This window comes from Syngnathus typhle, linkage group LG11, assembly GCF_033458585.1.
Source record: "Syngnathus typhle isolate RoL2023-S1 ecotype Sweden linkage group LG11, RoL_Styp_1.0, whole genome shotgun sequence".
Classification (NCBI taxonomy): Eukaryota; Metazoa; Chordata; class Actinopteri; order Syngnathiformes; family Syngnathidae; genus Syngnathus; species Syngnathus typhle.
In genome coordinates this window covers 7022935-7044332 of record NC_083748.1, presented here as the reverse complement: position 1 = coordinate 7044332, position 21398 = coordinate 7022935, and the positions used below count along the sequence as shown (strand labels likewise).

The following is a 21398-nucleotide window of genomic DNA, read 5'->3' as shown; positions in this document are numbered from 1 at the left end:
GTTTTGGTTTGGTTTATTTTAATATTAATTTTTGTTTTTCTTTAATTTATGGAGTATTTATGAAGTGTAATGTAAAAATGTCACCAAGTATTGCGTAGTTAAGTATACTACAATTCTTAAACGACTACTTGCTCTATACATTTTTTTGTATAATTTTAGTAAGCTATTTTTTTTATTTCTTTGATATTAAATATTTTTAAATGTCCTAAATTGACATGTTTTGCCTTTGAATTAGTCCCTCATACTGTAGGAGCAGTGTAGTGCGATGCCTTTGAGACGCATGTGACCCAGCAAACATGCTTTAATTTGCTGTACTAAAATAAAGTGAAATGCACATCAAACACCTGTGGTGAACTTTGCCCTTTAGCTGTTTAATGGGAGACTAACAAGTTGTGCAAATGAGATCATCTGATGCGCTTCTGGAAATGATCCCGTTACATAAAACACAAATGTAGGAGTGAACGCAAGTGCAAACCACTGCACAAGGTCATCAGAGATGATTCTTTTTTTTTTTATTTCTGTTCTGTATTACTTTTACAGTATAAAACAAAATACAACTGAGCAAATTATAAAATAAATGAGAACAAACAAGGGGTGTACCACCTGGATTTCATGGAGTTAAACTGCCTCCTTTTCGCGTAATCACATTTTCATGGACGAATGAATCAATACTTAATATTTACACAACATGCTGAGGTTGCATACACAATACCAACAGAACAACTCAAGAGAGATTAATATCGCCTCATGTACTTTTCAAACATGATCAGTGACTTCATAGTAATTAAAATGTATAATTATTGTTGAGCGGACTGTGCAAGCTTGAACAAAACCGCACTGTCATAAGGTTTGCATAGTGTGTTAGAACAGACAAAGAGCAGGAAGCCAAAATAAGATGGAGATTTCTTAGCAATGCAGGTCGAATGTACACAGACAGTATCTGCTCCTCTTTGTTCATTAGGTTTATTTGAAATATATTTGATGATTTGCACCACGACACCGCCTGGTCCATCCCTGTGTTAACTGAGTTTGGTTCCCTGAATATATACATGTCTATAAAGCAATACTATTTATATATATTTATATATATTGTTCCAACCTCTGCCTCAAAATGAGACACAGCTCATTATTTTGTTAGTCCCGTGCAAACATTCCGCTGCAAAAGTAGGACACGTTATTAAAGCAAAGAATGAATTGTGGAGTGTATTTTTTCCATGTGGACTTGAAAAGGGGATAAAACACATCTTGAGATGACTTACAGTACAGAATGTAACGACAGTGCAAAAGCGCTGCATTTTCCAAGAGTACATCTTGCAACATAGTGTTAGTCAGGTTGTAATGCGACAACGTCTAAAAGCTAAAAACATTATCTACACGTGGAAAGTAAAAGTTTCTCACCGAGATACTACTGTTCAGTATGAAGTCGTTACAAATGATAGCAAAGAGCACGAGAAAAGCACACAATTGCAGGTTATTTGCAAATGCCCCCCCCCCCTCCATGAGTTAAATGGATTTTAGTCCAGTTTTGCCACCAGCGCGTGCAGATCCAGATATTAAATACATGACTTGCTGCAGACCACCCCAACGACAAACAAAACTGCAAATAAACCTTTACAAAGCTCCATAAACACAACACATTCAAATGACCTTAAAGTGGAGGATAACCGATGTCATCCTAGACTACACCGATAAAACACATATCATGAATTTGGTGCACTAAATTTGAAAATAACAAAATGACCTGGCAGCCTAAAAACAGTCATTCGATTGTTTCTCTCATTGTCGTCATTACATGTACAAGCTCAAATTGCTAGTTAGTTTGTGACCTCGCTCATCGTCAGTGTGTGTGATTGGCTGAACGAGGCGACGGTGTAAAGCGCTTTCAGTGCCGGGAAGGTAGAAAGGCGCGTTTTTAGGGCTGCCCGTTTTCTTTTTTTTTTTTCTTTTTTTTCTTTTATTGGCCTTAAACAGCAACAGTCCTACTGGTAAACTCATGAGGCCCTCATGCCAGATAATGTTCCTGAAATGTTACTTAGAATGCCTTATTGTTGTAATAAAATAGATGCTTTTGAAGAAAGTGCAACATTACATGTATCATGTCTATTGATGATTTACAAGTATTTTTTTTTTTTACCCTCTGTCACACGACTAATATTGCAAGGACCATCATTGGTTCCTTTGTTATTTACAGTCTTCTTTCTGCTACCAAGCCAACCATCGAGGATTCGTTAGCTGATGAGTGTACAATTTTATACATTTATCCACTTAAAAATAGCTTTACAGTAATAGTATCGAAAATACAAAGAGGCTTTGAAGTGCAGTCTCTTATTTGAATCCTTTGGCTGTCTGTTGGGATTGCCAATAAAAGCCAAAAGAGGATAAACAGCCGTTAAAAATAGATTTATTAAAATCAATAAGAGGAATGTATGGCTGTAAGTCTATAAGGCAGGAAATCGAGTAAATCAGGGCAGGAAAGCTGTGAAAACATTTGGCTTCAATATCTTAGGACTTTTAAATAACAAAAAGCCAAGCGGCTCATTAGTTTCACACATACATACGCGCGCGCACGCATAAAACAAAAAATTGAGGGGAAACGACGCCGGCTCAGCACATGCATGTGTGTGCATTTGTTTGAAAGCTGCATGTAAAAAAGATTTCAAGTTGAGTAAGTAGCGCTTTGAATCAGTGTCACCACTAGGAGGAACGTGTTTCAAGAGGTTTGTTGGAATCTTTTTTTTTTGTTTTTTTAAAGGCAATAATAAGGAATTTCAAAAGTGGTCTTATGTCGTCGGCCAAACCAAACGTGTAAGTCAACGCAGACTTTTGTAATCAAAGACTTTCCGGCAGCTTGGTATTGCTGCTCCGGAATGATTTGCACAAATCTATCAATAAAACACAGTGAAAATCAAACATGACAGGTCCGGTCACAGACATGCAGTACGGGTTCTGTGACAGTACACGGCAACCGGGCCCTCACATATTGTAAGCAACGTAGATGGGATCCAGCTGGTCTGCCAGGAAGGAGTCACGAAGGTGCATGCGTTGCTTCTCCCCTCTGGAGTTAATGGGTATGACCCCGGGGTCCACAATGACAACCACGCCCACAATGAGGTGATGTTCCTCCAAGACCACGTTTGTTATCAGAGGCACCAGGTCCAGCGCGTCTTGCTCTGAGCCGCACAGCTCCGACACCACCACAAGAAGGTTGGTCCATGTAAACACAGCACTAGGAACAACAAGATCATACTGGTTTATTTCCTGCATGTATGTTAATCAACATATTTTACCCATATCAAGCTAATATTTGTCAAGTGTGCACAACAGGTTGCTAAACTCAAGAACCAAAAAACGTATGATTTTTGGTGGGGGTAATTCTCACCTCTCAGCGATACTGCGATGGGCACGAGACACCGACGTCTCAATGTCAATGGGGTGGTAGCGAAGCCCTCGAAGCTCCAAGGTCTCGTCCAGTGAGCCCACCACAAAAAGAGCATCGTGACGATCTGAGCGTGCAGATACATCAGTTTGGTATTATTTGATCATGTTTATAATCTAGGATTTTCCACGAGTTGCAGGAGCGCCTATTTTACCCCCACTGGCATCCAAAAGCTCCGTCCTCTTAACAAAGCCCAAGTAGCCAGTTCTGGCCCATAAGGTTTGTGGGTCACCAAAGCTGAGCTTGGTGTTAAAGTGGTCAGCCTGTAGACTCTCCTCTCCATAGATGGTGTAGTAGCCGCTGGCATTGTGAGGGCTATTCACCCAGATCTACAAGAAAAGAAAAAAAAAAAAAAGCAGACCACTTTAACTGATGCCCCAAAAATTAAAATGCAAGTTTGGGGGAGGCTGTTTACTTCTCCCAGATGAGAGTCTCCAAGCGGTCCTCTCGTCTCTGGATTTACGATTATGACTCGGACGCCTGGCAATATCTGGGGGAAGGGAGAAAAAAAAAAAAGGCGAGTTTGTGAGGTTTTTTTTTTTATGTAAAATTTGTTCCATGGCTCAACTAATGTACCTTGCCAGATTCCATCAAGGGAAGACTTTGAGGTGCTCCTCTCTCCACTAGCCTCACTCTGAAATGACAAGAGAGATAACATTTACGTTTGATTGCATTTGAACGTGTTTTGCTGTCAAAGTTATGCCTTTCAAAAAAATAAAACTAAATATGAAGAAAGCCTTTTTCCGTTCATTGCTGATGTTACCTGTCATGGCGGAGGGACTTCATGTCCACATAGACTGTGCAGGGATCAGGGCCAGTGGTACCCTAACACAAACACAAGCGTGTACACAGTGTTACATCATTTACACAATGCCCTAGATTGTTGTTTACTGAATCACTTTTCAAGCTGACCTACCTGCAAGCAGACAGCCAGGTTAACTCTGGAGCCAAAAGCAGTGCTGACAGCTCTGGTTGACAACCCTAGATCTTTAAACAACTTGGAGAAGGAATGCGTGAGGGCCAGGCGAGGGCGCTCCTCTGCAATCACTACACAACTGCGCACGCATGACAGGTTGACCCCACGGGCCTAGAAAAAAAAAACACACAAAGTATTCCTTTTATGAATACCAGCACAAAGTTGGACTCTATGACATAGATGACAGCCTGCACCTTGAGCAACTCTGTTTGCGTGCCCAGGCCTTTAGTACAAAACTCCATGACGGAGTAAGAGCAGAAGGTATCTCTGACGCGGTACTGACTGAGGCTGCTTAGCCACAGAGACAAACAGCTCTCCAACTCAAAAGGAGGTATGAGGATGGATTGGTGACCTGAGTAAACACTGCAAGACAAGAGAGAACAAAGCGGGTTGCCATTAGAGGATGGCAAAGTAAAGGTGACTGCAGGTTTAATTTATTGTACCTAGCGAGGCACCACAAGACAAAGCCCAGACCGCAGTAAGGATCCAGGCAGATGGCGATTTGGCGAGAAGAGTAAAGCTCACACTGCAGCTTGATAGAGCGGCACAGCGCACTCACGGCCGCATGCGAGATCTGAACAACAAAGTGGAAAACAGCACTTAGTGCATGTGTCTATTAATACCGATATCGATTTGATGGGCCGAGCAATAAAACCGCATCGATTGTTAAAATGAATGAACAATTGGACCACTAGACGCAAGCTTCAGTGTTTCGTGAAAACAAGGCACGGGTTTAATTCCTATAAACTAACATTTATATTATTGTAAGCCATTATAGACTATGCACAATTTTAACATTGACACTGCATTTAAATATAAGATAAAAACATGACTTAATGATTTGATGAAAATATATTTTATTTGCATATTTAAATACAACTGAACTCTACTTAAAAAAACAGGAACTGGATTAAAAGAAAAAGTCTATTGTTAAACATTTAAAGTGTGATTCTATTGTATACCGCCAGAGGGCGCCAACGCACAGCAACGTAGTGCCACACTTAGGGAATTATTGAAACTGGACAAACGTATCATTGATCTTGGACCAGAAGGGGACAAGCTGAGGCTTTAACTTGGATTTCCTCCAAACAAACCCTTTGAAACACATGTTTGTTCATATTTAGAAGAAAATCTTGTCTCATCTCACCTTGACCCCAGTGAGCATGCCTGTCGTGGAAACGCTGAAGTCCAGATACGCTATCATCTCCGCTGTGGGGGGTTTATAGATTTGAGGAGGTCGACGGCGAGGAAGGTCGTCTGAAAACAAATGGATTCAGCAAATATGATACGATATGAAACAGCTTAAATCTGGAAATGAATTATAGGTCGTGTAAAGAAAAGTTAAAAATATAATAATCGGGTATGTGTTTGAGTATGTTTGGAAAAAATTGCAAGTAGCTTACCAGTGTCGATGATTGTTGGCCACGTTTTAATGTTTACAGATGCAGCAGCCTCCTTGGAGCGCAGTATTCGCATGAGATTTTGAGTGGTGAGGATACATGCCGCTTTACTGACCTGGTGACAACAAGATGAGAACTAAATTCCTTCAAGAAACATCTTTTTGCAACATTGAGTCAAACTTTTGAAGTTTAGAACAAAAAGAAAAAAGCTGTCATGTAAATCTACTTTGCATGTTATTGTTATTCAGATATTTGAATTTCTTGAACGTAAGAAAAAATGAATAAATGATTATCGACCGTGCTACTGAAGTAAAATCATCACAAATAAACACGCGTGAAGAAACTTACATCAATGATCATACGGACAGTAGGCAGTGTGGCTCCCAGGTTCTGAGGGTGAGGAGGCCTGACGTTTACCGGGACACAGCCGGCGTATAGGCACCCGTAAAATGACGCGATCAAATCAATACCTTATCAAATGAGAGTTCAAAAAACAAAGTCAGCAAATCAATCAAACCAACTGGAATAACCGCAGCAGAACCCACCAGGAGGATAAAGAAGCACCACGTTCTCTCCAGTGTTGATGCTGCCTTTCTCCATGAGTGCGGCGGCAATCTTCTCAGCTCGCTTGTGAAGTTGAACGCAGGTCGCCGTGCTCACGGCCACACCCTGCAGGATATCGCGGAGGGATTGTAACGAAATGCTTTCACTCATATCAGTATGATTTGCCAGATCAACTAGTTACCTTAGCGTTAAGAAGAACATAGAGAACATGATCTGCATCCGTCTGCGCCCTCCACTGTAGAGCCTCTGTCAAGTATTGATGCTGGGGGGGAAACATTTTTGTTTCACTGGTAGGTCAACCTTATTATGTTCAATGCACAGTCACCAGCCACAATAATATAAGGTACACTCGCAAAATAACATAAGGTCAAATTAAATCCGACAAAGAAATAATGTTCACCGTTGAGTGGTCTGGATGGAACTAAACCTTAAACATCTACACAAAGCAAAAGCTGCTGCATTCCTAAACATACAGCTGCATAGCATGAAAACAAAAAATCCAGCTCATAAATAGCAAATTGAAAATATAAAACAAAGGGTAAAATAGCCTATGTGACATGAAAATGCACATAGTTCTGCATGTGTCAAACACAAGCAACCAAAATGAAAGCACAATACAGCACTAGTTAGAGCGTGAGCAAAATAAAAAAAAGGGTTGAAGGAAGATGCTGGAAGGGGCCAGAATTCTTACCATGACGGTGGGCCACATACAGAGCTACATCCACAAAGACAAGTAAAAACAGAGAGAATGTCGTTTTTTTTAACATTCCGATCTGACCTAAGGCCTACAAGAGAGTCTCCATACCGCACGCTTTAATCATGTACTCGATCCTTCCGAGTTGTGTAAAAGACGTTTAAGAGTAAGCAGCTGTTTACGAGCGGGAGGTCAAATTACCTTGCGGACGAGATCCTGGTCGTCGATCATACCGAGCTCTCGGCCTGCCGCCTGAGCAATCCTCTTCCCTGCCACTAGATTGCCCACCATCACAGATGCGGGACCAACACCAACTATAAGAAACATTTGAATAGTGTTATTTATTGTAAATGTTATTGCTGATTAAAAAAGAAAAAAGCAACTTTTCTTTTACTGGGATGTTGCTCAGCACACATACCAGGCTGCTTCTGACGGGGTTTAGGCAGGTTGGTGACACAAGTATGCGGACACATGAGGATATTGCAAGGGTGCAGGTTGCCCTCTAAGAAGAACTGCTTGGTATCGGAGATGTGGATGCCCCCCAGAGGTGTTTTGGGTAAAGTGTTGGCTGGGACCAGAGCCAGGCAGTAGAGGCCCACCTGGTGGATACTGTCAATTGCCTGAACAGGAAGAAGGTGGAGAATACTGATTGTTTGATTTGACAGAACGTGATAATCAAAAGACTAAAACATCTGGGCCAGTACCTGAAGGACTCGGCTCATCCATTGGAAGCTGTCCTCTTCGCTGGCGTCTGGCCTCTGCTCAGCCACAATCACAACTCTCTCGTCATAGAACACGGTGACTGAAAACACAGCGATCCTGACAACACACACACACATGAATAGTAAATTGATACTGTTTTCAAAATGACTCAATGTTGACAAGCCATCCACACACAGATATTGAAATGAGCAACATAGTGTCTTAGTGGAGCATCCACCCTCTCACCTCCCACGATACACAGTCTTGACCGGCTCCACGGCGAGTGCAGTCGCCACTAAGTCATCGGCATTGTGTCGGCGTCCGCTCACTTGGAGGAGACCCTCGATTTTGCCCACGACAAAAATCAGACTGCCCTGTGAATGCACAGCCGGGTTTGTTAGAACCTAAGGGAGGACGGCTCAGGTGATCAAATATCCAACTTACTGGCCCAACAAAGCCCAAGAGTCCTGAGCGCACGAATGGAATCTCTCCGATGGGAACTCCATTAGCATTGACCGGGATCACCTAAGCACCAGGATGGAGGGGGTGGTAAGATAGAATAAATGAAGCAATGTATGCAGGCGGAACTTTGAACTCCACGTTCATACCTCAAAAGTGTTTTTGGTGACCCCTGGCAGGCCGTAGTACATGGTGCCACCAGCCCGGGAGTTAATTATGATCTCACCAATCTCATCTGTTTTACACAACTGAGGAGGTCCGTCTGGTTTGACTATGCACATCAGAGCTGGATACACACAAAGTGGAGAGGGAAAGAAAGTTATTTCCTTGAGATCATTTTTTTTGTGTATTAAGCTCACCTCCTGGCATGACGTGCCCCACGTCTTGCACGGTGAGGGCAGAATTTTTGTCCTCCGTGTTGACCCTGATGACGCCATGGCTCAGGCCGCCCAGGGAAAGCACGGCACGGGCAGGAAGGGGTGCACCCGGTAATCCAGGTCTACATGAAAGATATGATAAAAAAATCTAAACTAATTCACTGACTGGAATTATTTTGATTTAAGAATGATTCAACTGAGCCAGGCTCCAATACTGAGAACAAGCGCTATCAAAAACGGATGGATGCAAAAGTAGGTCAATGAAAACACCTGCGTATTGCTACTGTCATGGCCTCAGGGGATGTGGCGCAAGGACAGATGACTTCTGGCTTCAGCCCGTGGGATTGGAAAACGTTCAGGAAGGCATCACAGGAAGAAACCGACCCTGCAAACAACAAGGATGAAATAGGCGGGGCTCAAGGTGTGACTTTGCAGATTGGAAGAAAAGTTCATAAGATTTTCTCACAAGGATTGGCGCCATCGGCGACGATCAGCATACGTAACGATACCAGGCTGATGTCTCTCTGCTCCCGGTGGGCCATCATGGCCCAGTGCAAGTCCCGACATTTCACCAAAGCTAATCGGGCTGTGGAAAAATAGTTTATATACTGTCGTGTCTCCAGCGAGTAATTCTCAAGGTGATCCTGAAGTGTTTTTACCTTTGTGGATGTGAACCCGCTGTACCCAGGAGAGCGGACACGCCTTCATCACTGCATAGGGAACACTTATGGTGTGGATCCTGTTCATCACAGCCTGTTACCAAACAACATGTGGTTAACAAAGCACCCAAAGGGAAAATAATAAACAGTGTAAAGAATTAGGCTGACATATATTGTGATGGGAAACCAAAAAAACAAAAAGAAATCAAAGAGGTGTGCCCCAAAATGTGCCTTCACAAAAATTAATATATATCTAAAATTAAGTTTAAACAAAATATTTATCTTATTTAGCAACATGACACAGCACTTGCATAATGTAGAGTGCACGATCAAACAGCACCAGGGAAGAACCGTATTGGAAACAAATTTATAATTTAGATATTAACAACAACAAGGGATTCATTGTTTATAATGAGACACTTTTCCATAACTAATCTTTTTGGCGCTACTGCTGTTTATGAATATGAAACTCACCGTGAGCACCCCATGCCAGAGACCCATGTCCTTCTTACAGTCTAAAACATTCACTAGCGTTTCACCTGCGACAGATATAGGACATCAAATTAATAACGACTGCCATGATCCAAACTCTAAGACAAAAGCACACCCTTCAAAAACTCACCCTCGCAGTAGTTGCAGGCCTGTGTCAGCGCCTGGCAGTGGGTTAGCATGGCAACCTTAGACACCGCCACGCCGACCACCGTGCCTTCTTTATTGGCCTTGTACTGTGCAAAGGAGGAGAAAAGGATCGTTTCAGATCAGGTGAACTGCTTTTTGAATCATTTTATTGTCAAGTCAGCAAAGTTTTAGCCCGGGGTCACCTCAATGTAGGCGGGGTCTGTGTTGGCCGTCGGAATGTGAGGCTGCCAATCTTTCGAAGGCTTGGTCAGGTACTTTGAGTCCGTAATAACCCACTTCATTCGAGGCCAGCCTACCAGAAAGGTAAATGCTTTATTTAAAAAAAGAAAAAAAATCCCAGATTGAGATTATCCCTATCTGGAGTCAATATGACACTGGCATAGAAACAGAGAATCTCACATCTGATGATAGCTAACATTTAATTGTTGCTCATTGAAATGTAGCCAAATGTTCATGACGTTATTGCCTTAACAACCTTTGAACTGCATTATTTCTCCAGTGGGGGTCTTGGGAAGACCCTTCAGACATATCTCGCTGGTCAGCGCAAGGCCCACACCACAGCTGCCGAGAAGAAAGCCCACTTGGCTGATGCCCGCATCCTACATGTCCAACACACAAATGTTAATTGTCTTCACCCCGAATAAACAAAAACATTTCCCGGAGAAAAAAACCCTCACCTTGCGAGAGAGTGGCACCTCTATCGGTACAGGTATGACCTCAGCGAGGAGGCAGCCATAGAAGGCCACCCAGAACATCCCTGGGTCACTGTTGGGGTACACGAGTGCCACCTACAAAGTCATTAAACGGACATTGTGTTGTTTTCAAAAACATAAAACACCAGTTTTGCTGCAAACTAACAGACTTTACAAAGGTAACAATATCATTTTGTGTCCTCACCCTGTCGCCGGGTTTAAGTATCTGCTCGTTTTTGTTGCCCAATTTATTTAGGAGCGTGTAGGCAAGTTTCACACTGCGACTCCAAAGTTTCCCTAAAACGGATGGAGAGTGACACGCAAAATCAATCTATCATATAGTCTCAGATTATGAGCCATCTTTGCTTGCACATTATTATTGAGATACGGATAGAATCAAGTCTCACCGTAAGTCAGCGTGTAGAGCGGTTTGCCCGTGATGTCGAGAGCTGTGAGGGCGGGGCTTTTCCCCTGCGTCGCCCCCCATCGGGCCAACGCGGCTTGCAGGGCAGGCGGCCAATTACTGACCACCCCTAGGGGCTCGCCTTTCACCGGGATGATCTGACGCCCTTCTGGTTTGGGTGTGTTGGGATCCGGCTGGGGCACTGAGATAGACAGAACATCAGGACGGTAAAAGTCCAAATAAGCGTGGTAGTGGAAAGCAGATGTGGGGAAAAAAGCAACAAAGAAATTAAACTGTAGTGTGTAGAATGGTCATTGTTTGTGTGTGAAATGATCAACAGCTATCATGTCTCACCTTCTACTATCTCCTCAGAGTCATCGGTGAAGAACTCACTGAGTGGTGGCCTCTTTGGTCTCTTCAGCGTGTTGAGAAGTTGCTGGATCTTTGTGGACACTCTGCTGTTCACCGGAACTCCTACAAGGCCAAGGGAGAGAAACGGTGGAGATTTGCACGACACGGTCACACACACTCGCGCACACACGAACAAAAGTGTCATTTGAGCGTCATATCTTCTCACTGTCTGCTGCTTCTCAACCCACAAAATGTGACTCATCAAACATTTGGAATGGCGTCATGGTTGGGAATGAGAAAGCAGCACACGTTGAGTGGGATCATCACGAGGAAAACGAGGTGAGAGTTGGGTCAAGAGTGTGTTTTTTTTGGACTGGGACTGCCATGTCCGCTGTGTGTTTTGATTTTTGTGTGCATTTCTTACAGACAATAGGGAGAAGTAGGGTCAAAACAGCAAAGACACAAGGCTGCGGACAATACACATGAAAGCGTGTTCTTACTCTGGAGATTAATTCTTCCTACCAGCCAGTCAAAAACATGTGACAGAGCAGAAAGAGTGAAAGCAGAAGTAAGCAGCACAGTACGATTAATGACACAAGTGGAATTTAATTGAGAGAAAGCCTTAAGAGGTTGCTAGAAGAAAATAAAAAGTCGCAGAGTGGACGATTACCGTCTGCAGTCTCCATCATGCTGGAGCGACTCTGCCCTCGACTCATTCCACGGGCCGTCGTGTTGGAGGGCAAGTCGACCCGCGGGCCTCTGGCTGGAAGGGCGACTGCCGTCACATCGGGAGGTGGGACGCTGTTCTCGTGGTGGGCTGCGGGTAGTGGGATGGTACAATGACCACATTTGATAAAAAAAAATATATATATATATATACTTTATACGTATGGAGAATTATTATTTCTTTTTTACAAATTGTATTTTGTATCTCACCAATGCGACTGTGAGCCATCATGTCGGTGATGGCGGCGGCCGTGTGCGGCGGTGGCGGTTCGTGCTGGGGCTGCGGCTGATACTGAGGCTTGTACAGAGGTTGGTACTGAGGCTTGTACTGAGGCTGAGGCTGGTTGTGAGGCTGCGGCTTGGCCTCTCCGTGGGACAAGGTGGAGGAAGCCGATGAGGATGTGGACGAGCCCTGGGCTGAGCGGTTGATCCAACAATCGGGGCTCTGTTGGTTGGGATTGAGCAAAGGGATGGGGACGACCACCGACGACTGCCTGCGCACCGACGTCTCATCCTCAGAGGCCGATGAGGAGTCTGAGAGAAACGATGTGCCGTTGGTATGAAAACTGGATTCTGCGAAGGCCTTCCTTTCCTACCTGGTGGCGTTCGTGTTTCGATGGGGGACGGCACATAAGTTGAACGTCGTTTTGTAGGCATGGGCAGTGCCATCTTTTCTTCTTTATGTTTTGCCAGAGCAGCTTGTACTGCTTCAGAGTGAATATCTGATAAAAAGGATATTGAAATGATAATGAACTCAAATATCTTTGCTGGATTGCAACTTTCAGACACATTTGCAAGAGTTCTCAACCAACAACAGATTAAATACAGCAGTGTTTGGTACAGAAAAACCTTTATAAAAACATCCTGTAACATTTGCCATCATTTTAGTTTTGCTAAATAATCAGTTGTCAAGGAAGGAACGGAAGAAAGGTTGCACTTCCTCTCTGGAAGCGTAATCACGACAAGAGGAGGCTAACTGTTCATTAGCCCACACACATAATTGCAGATGCTTTCACTTGATGACACCCACAGGCGCATCAGGAGGACTTAAATGGGCAGCCACGCGTTCGCAGCGTGTACGGAGGCAACCCACTCGGTGACACACAGCATCTCCTCGACTGACTTCACTCAGGCATCAAAAGAGCAAAACATCAAATGCAGCATCACAGTTACACAACTGCTGAGCGTTGTGGCTGCCACAGGATGATTCTTTTGGCATCTGAGAGGTTAAATAGGTTTCCATGGAGATAACATGCTGGGGGATCCCGACATGTTTTGTTTCAGAATCTGCTCTTTTTACAAACACTAGCTATGATCCAAGTCCAACATGCAAATAATTTCCCAATTGGACTTGAACAACTCTTAATATTCTGCTTGAACACTTATTGAGCACATTTTCAGTCTTAACCTAATAAGCTTATTGGGCTAATTGTGCCAGTCGGAGCTTTTTACACCCAAGTGGAAGTTAATAAATACCTTTATCCTATTGTTTCTGAACAAAAACGGGTCAGCGTGGTATTTAAAATGTCTTTTGGCCATGGGAGAGTTTCTAATAAGAATTAGATGAAAAGTATATTGAAGAAAGTGTGTGTCAATCCGGAGGGAGTTTTATTTTACAGTCTCACATCTTCTGCTTGCAACCCACTGCTGAGCTGTCTTTTCCCTCTTAGATAAACATTCCTGTGTTCTCTACAAGGCCTCCTCCTACATGGCCAGGGAGTGATGACATTTTGCAAAGGAGGGGGGGGGGTCTTACTGATGGGGTTCCCCAGCTGTTCAATAGTCTCCGAGGAGAAAAATGACTTTCGAAATTCTAAATTTGCATTCCGCACCTGATCTGTAACGGTCATCCCTGGTTCCGCCATTGCGATGCGTCTTTCGGGAGCGTCGTTCACGGTAGCGGGATGAACTAGAAGGGGGAGGACCGTGGCTGGAAGAAGAACTGGGAGCGGGTGGCTGCACATTGTTCTTCGGGGGTGGTTCGACTGCGGGGGGACAAAATATAATATTTACATTCAAGAGTGTAGTACATAACTTGCTTCTAAATGCTGAGTATCACTGCCAAGACTCCGGGCAAGAGTTCAAAAATGAGAAGGAACGCTCAATAGAAAGTCTCGACACGGTCGAGTGACGTTTTCTATGGCTTGGATCAATATCTTCTTGTTCCACTTATCTGCTCACTCAAGAATGAATGTCCATGTTAAATTCCAAGAACGTTCCTGCATTTTTGTAGCTGCAGCACACAATGTGCACAACTGCAATCTGCAGATAATTATTGAAGAACTTGGAAAAAGCATCGCCAATACATCCATTCACTACTTTTGCATCCAAACTGGTCGAAATTGGAATTTGTCATCTGATCAGCAAAAGTTCTTTTTCTGTCTGGCGTTGAAGAAGTTATGAGTCCTGACCTCAACCACGTTAAACAGTTTTGTGGTGGATTGCAAGGCAGGACTTCTTATCCAGCACCAGTAACCTCAGAAATGTTCTTCTGGATGCACGGACAAACATTCCCATAGACACGTGTTCTTCTGTGGCGGGTCAAAGCTGCTATAAAGCTGCAAACGACGAACCGACTCAATATCCACTTTTAATTTCATCGTGTTGGTTGGCATAATGTTCAAACTGGAAGTTCCTGCTGTGGTCGTGATCATAAATTATAATTCTATGGAAACCTCCCATAGTGGTTGGTAGTTTTGTGATGCCACTAGGGGGCAGCAATCACCACAGGCCTTGGGGATGATAGTGTTGAATTTCCGATTTTTAAAAATATACATACATGAAGCTGATCAATAAAATAAAAAGGCCAGTCACCTGGGGTGTGGATGATGTACGGTGCCAGGAGTTTGGTCCTTTTCTTCTCATAGCCCTTCTGTGTGATGTCACCTGAGGAAAGAAAAGACATGATTTCAAATTTTATTCAGTAACGTTTGTTCAACAGTGCGTGCAATGGTGACCAAAACAACAACAACAACAACAACAACAACAACAACAACAGATGGATGCCCATAGACAGATGCTGAAAACTCAAACATGCTCCACACTGCAACACAAGAGGAAACAAAACAACCCTCAATTTGGAAACGTGGAGAGTGAGCAAAAATAAGGATGATTCAGAGAGTTTCGATAAAATCACAAGGACAGCGATCCATGAAAATGAATAAAGGCCTAAAAGCAGTAAAGGTTGGAATCATGTTGGAAAATTCTAATCTTCAAGCACAACTTATCTATATCTTATCTATATAAACAAGTAGAACCAAATAATCAGCAATCTAGTAGAAACAATACCACGCTATCTGGACAGAACGTATTTGAAAAGATTGAACTCCCACTCCATTCGGAAATGTTGTGTTCACTGGGTTCAAGGGGGGAATGGGTCAAGAAATTCATGACTTTGTGTTCATTGATAAAAACACACAACTGTGACTTTGCATTTTACTGGTATCTCGATTTCTTGCGATGTGTGTCTCGTGGCTTGTTTTAACATGACATAAAACGCAACACACAAGCTCAGGTTGTGACAATCAAGACGAACAAGTTTGATTTTTGTTGTTGTACTCAAGCTGTTTAACCCTTCCAACCACATCATGGAGGTTCTGCTACGCTGACACCCGATTCACTGCCAGCCCAATCACAAATGGATCTTTGACGTCTACAGACGTCAATGGGAGTGAACAAGTTATAAAGGTCAGTCATGTCACATTTTTGAATACATCATTATCCCCAATATTCGAGGCAATAAATTAATAGTAATAAATCCTCTGCCTATTGTCTCTTGCACACAATTAAACTAAAGTTAAGCTTTGACTAATAATTTAAGTGTTCACACAAAGAGCCTGACAGCACAACTGTTTAAGGCATGTGGATCTTTTTTTTTTCCCTGGGGGCGGGGAATGGATAAAAAGTAAACACTGCCATAAGTAATGCATGAACAGAATGGTTGGCCTTACTCAGTCACATGATTTATTTTTAGCTCATGTGAATAGGCAGTTTCACTGCGGAAGGAGAGCGAGAGATGTCGTCTTTGTGGGGGGAGGGGTCTGGACAAGCATTAAATGAGTCTCTAAGTAATCACTCTTCCATCTGGATGATTTGAAATTCAGCTGCACTCTATGCCACTTCCATTACGCTCTCCTGGTTCCATCAAAGGCAGCTGAGGAGTTAAACCGATCGGCAAACTATTGAAAGGTTCCCACATGGTGATCAACCGCCAATTGGTATATTAGCGATGAAAAAATGTAATATCTGTGCAAGAAATGTAATAACATGAAGTATGCTGGTTGAATTAGCCATTGGCGGCTTCGTGCAAGGTAAGCAAAGCTGCACTGAGTTTTGGAGAATGCACAGCGGCACTTTGGCTTAGTCTTGATGTGTGGGACAGCCAAAAAAAAAAAAAAAACCCTCATTGAATGATTTAATAAAAGAATCTTGTGTCTACTTGGGAAGCAACACACTTCTCTGCTGAGGTTGACGAGGCCCCGTCCCGTTAACCCAAATTCCCACAAAGACCGTGCTGCATCCGCTCTCCGGTCAACAATCAAATGTTTCCGAGCTATAGCGTGCATTCATCGTAACAGCGAGGAGGACTGAGTTTAATTTTTAACAAGCAAAAAGAGAGAAGCGTGAAAGCGGTGCAGTTTCCCAAGGTTCACTCGTTGCTCAGCTCAGATGATTTAAATTGCAATGACTCCCTCTCCCTGCACCCTGCAGGCACTCAGTCTGAATTGTAATTATCTGCCGACTATTCCCCCCCCCACCCTATTGCTTTTTCCTTCATCACACACTCGCTTGCTTTGTCAGCAACATGACAAAAATCTCAACAGACACCCGCACAATGAAAAAGATCTGAACACATGCCTGAATTTTACAGCTGTTATTTCATAGAAAACGGAGCCTCCCGTTGGATGAGGAGATGCTCTGAGGCAGCGTGCAATAAAAGCAAAAACCTATCCATGTCTACAAACAGACTGTCTGACTTTGAATGTGCCCAAAAAAATGCAACAGCCTGAATTTTAAGGAACCAGAACACAACACTCTCTTCCCTGATTGTTGCTTATTTGCTAAACAAACCTCAACTTCCCAAAATGCAAAATTTGTAAGACCCAAAAAAGAGACCAAAGCAAATAGCTTCACACAGGCTACAAATAATGTTTTGTTTTTATCTTGGCTGGAGTCACTTTCCTGGAATTTGGAATCTATTGTAACAATAAAACGGTCTTTTTGGCTTTCTGTGTCCTGAACAGTGAAAAGTCCTCTTAATTCATATCTGTCACATTTAGGGACATAAAGCAACGGTTGAATTCAGGATAATAATTCATTCTTAAAAAAAAAAAAAACACACATCAGGCTTATCAGTGACATTGTGTATGTAAATAGACAGTATACAGAGCACGAAAATAAAATATTGCAAGAATAATAAGAGAAATACTGAATACCTTTAGAGAATTAAAAACTCATTTACAAAAAAAAAATATTCAAGCGGAAAAGGAAGGCTTTTTAAAAGCAACAGACGTGTGAGACAGAAGTGAGTGTGAAGGTGTGGCTATAAATTCAGGTGACTCAGGTTTCAGTCAGCATGCTAAGCTCAGCTCAGCTCAGGATGGCAATGCTGACACATCATGCGTAGTCACACATAGACTCCACACACACACAAATTCATGTAGAGGGCCTCGGGGGAGCAGGAAAGGAGTGGAGGGCGTTATCGGAAAATTAGACGTGACTCCACTTCAACCGTGCAAGGAGAGACAAGAGGTGTGGTTGACACACCTGACACACTACACTTCACACACATTAACACACACTATGCCGCTGCATAGTCTTGCTACAAATGCTTCACACAAAAAAAAAAGCATGCTACAAAAAAAAAAAGTCCACTCAAAAGTTTAGGGGCACAACTAGTTCAACTCTGGTCTGTTTTTTTTTTTTTTTGCCCATTCATTGAATGCTGATCTTCTCAAACAAGATTTTCGGTTGTGACTGATGTGTGAATAAAAATGTAATCTAATGCCAAGCTAGTCACTTCCAGGGAATTCCACAGCAAGCTTAGTTTGAGATTGAGAAATGATGGAAGAAAAATAATACTTTTTTTCCTGAACATTGAACAACTGTTTATAAAGAGGTGTGAATAGACTTTGAAAAAAGTACAGACTCAAGATGTGGGGTGAGTTAACATTTCCCCTATTAAGAGCCTAGCGAAGTCTTCAATTGCTTCAATCAAGGGCTTATAGGAAATTCTAAATAAGAGAGAGAGAAGCTGGGGGCTGGGCATGGGGTCCATAGTGACTAACACAATGTGGTGCTGACATGTCGGCCTGCATTACTCTATAATGATGTACACATATAATGCTCAATAAAGGGAGTCATCTTTATTTATATAAAAAAAAACAAAAAACTGATGTTCGCACACTCAGTCCCCACATATCAGAGTAATTATTAGTTTCAGTGTAAAGACAGGAATCTTATATATTGTATCTGTTGAGTTGTGTTTTGAAAAAGCATCGAGTCAGAGATGTGATGAGCCACAAGGAGAAGAGAAAAATGAGGAGGTCCGACTGTGAGTTTGCTAATCCTCCCCCAGTTCACTGTGGAGTTGAAAGCAAGAAATGTCCGTGACCCAGCTGACAGTGTGCGTTTGTGTGGAGCGTTCATTTAAATTATTCAGGCTTTCTTGTCCACAAAGCCTTCATGCGTATCCCTCCATAGTGCCTGTTGGTGCTGTGTTTACGTGTGGGAGCTCGCATTTATGCAAGATGAAAATAGACGGTTAAGATGTTAGGTAACACTTTGGATTCATTTTCCAAAAAATAGCATGTGCCTGTGTGACATACGGAGCGCAGCAGAGGTCCGCCTGGTGGCCTCGAGCGGCACAGGAACAGCCTGTGCACTGGCAGCTCTTAATGAGATTTTAAATGGATAGACGAAATCAGCTTCACTTCTGCCCATGCAAAAACTCATCTAAAGTCAAGTAAAAAAAAAAAAAAAAAAGGCAATGCTCAGGTCAGTGGACTATTTTTTGACAGTTATTGTATAAACAAATAACTCCAAACAAGACTGAGGCGAACAGAAAGAATGGTTTTGATTTGGGGTGGGAAAAGGTTAAAGGTGAAACAGAGGAGCAAATATAGACAAGGCCTCGGTGATGTCACGGTGGTAGCTGCGAGATATGCGTCGCATCCTGGCCCAGTGTGGCAGGATTGTTGCCCCCTGATGCTCTGTGACCTAGATTAAGAGACGCAGCCAGGACCGTAATCTCTCGCCCCCCCCCCCCCCCCCCCCTTCCACTATGGCTCGGGCTTCTAACGAGGAAGACTAGCCTTTCCGCCACAGTTTTCAACATGCTAACATGTGAAGCCTGTGACTGTACAGTATGTACTGTAGCAATTGATGCTGGATTAAGGGATTGTTCTTTTTTTTTTTCTTAGATAAGGAAAAAAAAAAAACATGAGTTCAGAGTACATCCTTTGTTTTTTTTCTTCACCGCTAAGCGTCACATTGCATCTGAAAAATTAAGTGATAGCGACCCTAAATAGATTCCAAACAGGGCTGCGCGCTAGCAAGTTGAGCAGCTCTAAATTGCGGCTCACAGCTCGAAATTCCAGTCCGACTCAATCACAAAGTCTTTGATCCCCTCAATGGCTTTCTTTGTGTCTTTGCAAAGACGTTAAAGTGGGTGGTGGTTCACTCGCACACACACAGGCTAATACGCGCGCACACACGCAAACTACTGAAAACAACCATTTCAGTGATGCAGATTTTTCCTCTGCTTGTTGCTAAGGGAGTCCCGCTTCAAACAACAATGGGAAGATTGTTGCCGGAAAAAGATATCCATGAGAGAGCTCTCGACGTTTTGTGAGGCCAGATGCTGCTCGGACCGGCCCGAGCAGAGCACACTACTGATCCAGACGGCCGACGCAATTGACGGTTGGGGAACATGTGGCAACGAGCAGAGGGCATCTGGACAGCGCAGAACCTTTGGTGTAAAGTTGCAAGCAAAGCCACAAGCGTCATCGTCCGAGAACTGGGACAACCCCAATCAGAAACAGTTACAAACTAGGCCTCGGTCTGACATGTTCAGATTTCTCTACACATGTGGAAGGTGATGATCTAATGATCCATGTTAAAACTACATTTGTGCATATATGACGCAATGATAATTAAGATTGCATTACGGTTAGTTTGGATCACGATTCCTCTTGGAGCTCAGTACCAGTGGGCTCCAGCGTTGGGCTCTTCATGCCAAACATGACATTACTCATCCACCCTCGGGCACCTGAGAGCTGCACAGCACCAATCAGGCTGCTGCACTGTGATTCACAGACTTGCATAACAGTCAGCACCATATTCCATTTTGTTTTCTCGCATTCAAACAACAAGTAAGCTTCTTGTGCTGCACATTCGGGGCAAAGATGGATTGTAGGTGCATGCAGCATCATGTCTTTAGCTGCATATAAAAATACTGCATGTAGGGATATGCCTTGCACACAGAAGCCCCCCCCCCGGTTAACTAACTTGACCCATTTTCTCTGACATAAGTGTATGCTCATGGAGCTGGGATTACACATCAACACAATAAGAGAACCGTGCCACAAACAACTAACGTGTCAAAGTCTAGCAATAATATTGATATACAGTCAGTCAACCATATTAATCAAAGATGATGTTGCAAAAGAAAGCTAATGCTTAAAAAAAAAATGTAAATGGAGGCCAGTGATAAGAGGGGGATTTGCAATCCTGTCCTGATCCAAAGGCAACACTACACCTGCTGGCAAAGCCGCCTTACCTTCGGACAGCTCCAGGTCCAACTCCGCCAGCTGGTCCCTGACCTCTTTTGGCAGAGCCGACAACTCGACGCCTCGATCGGCCATAGCAGGAAGCTTGAGCAGCCTGCGGGGTGTTCGTGATATCTCGGCCGATGGAGGATACAGTCCCGCATGAAGGTGGCAATGAAGACTCAAGAGGCTGCTGCTGCGGCGGCGGTGGTGGTGGTGATTACTCCATCCCGGAGACTCCCGGACACCGCCATGACTACTGAGGGACCAGGGGAACAAGTCGACGTCGGTGGTCACGTGACCGAGCACTGGAGTACGGCATTTGAGCGCTCTCTAGTGGTAGCTTTGTGTTACAGCAAGCACCGTGGGCACGATTCACCCGATTTGACTGTGCAACCGCGGATTGGTGACGTCATCAACAATTTAATGATATGCAAAATATAAATATTGGAACCACCCAAAATTAACAGAAAAATCATGTTGATCTGTATAACAATTTTATGGAATACAAGCATTCCACTAAAGTATTACACAATAATGCAGTAGCTGTTT

At 43.3% G+C, this 21398-nt stretch overlaps 1 protein-coding gene across 1 annotated transcript; it reads right to left on the bottom strand.

Moving 5' to 3' along the window:
* Positions 1–490: 490 nt before the first annotated feature.
* dip2bb (disco-interacting protein 2 homolog Bb) lies at positions 491–21151 on the bottom strand. The gene is made up of 38 exons (XM_061291864.1): positions 20858–21151; positions 14893–14964; positions 13911–14063; positions 12675–12800; positions 12289–12612; positions 12023–12169; positions 11356–11475; positions 11006–11203; positions 10804–10895; positions 10584–10694; positions 10382–10505; positions 10089–10198; positions 9890–9992; positions 9742–9806; positions 9268–9361; positions 9075–9194; positions 8879–8993; positions 8591–8730; positions 8381–8517; positions 8217–8297; positions 8019–8146; positions 7775–7889; positions 7489–7690; positions 7272–7384; positions 6558–6638; positions 6358–6481; positions 6161–6282; positions 5816–5927; positions 5560–5669; positions 4856–4986; positions 4607–4775; positions 4353–4523; positions 4200–4261; positions 4013–4070; positions 3852–3926; positions 3591–3765; positions 3380–3503; positions 491–3226 (listed from the first exon to the last, which is right to left on the bottom strand). The coding sequence occupies exons 1-38, from the start codon at positions 20940–20942 to the stop codon at positions 2974–2976; spliced, it is 4842 nt and encodes a 1613-aa protein (XP_061147848.1). The 5' UTR covers positions 20943–21151; the 3' UTR covers positions 491–2973.
* Between the last annotated feature and the right edge of the window lie 247 nt (positions 21152–21398).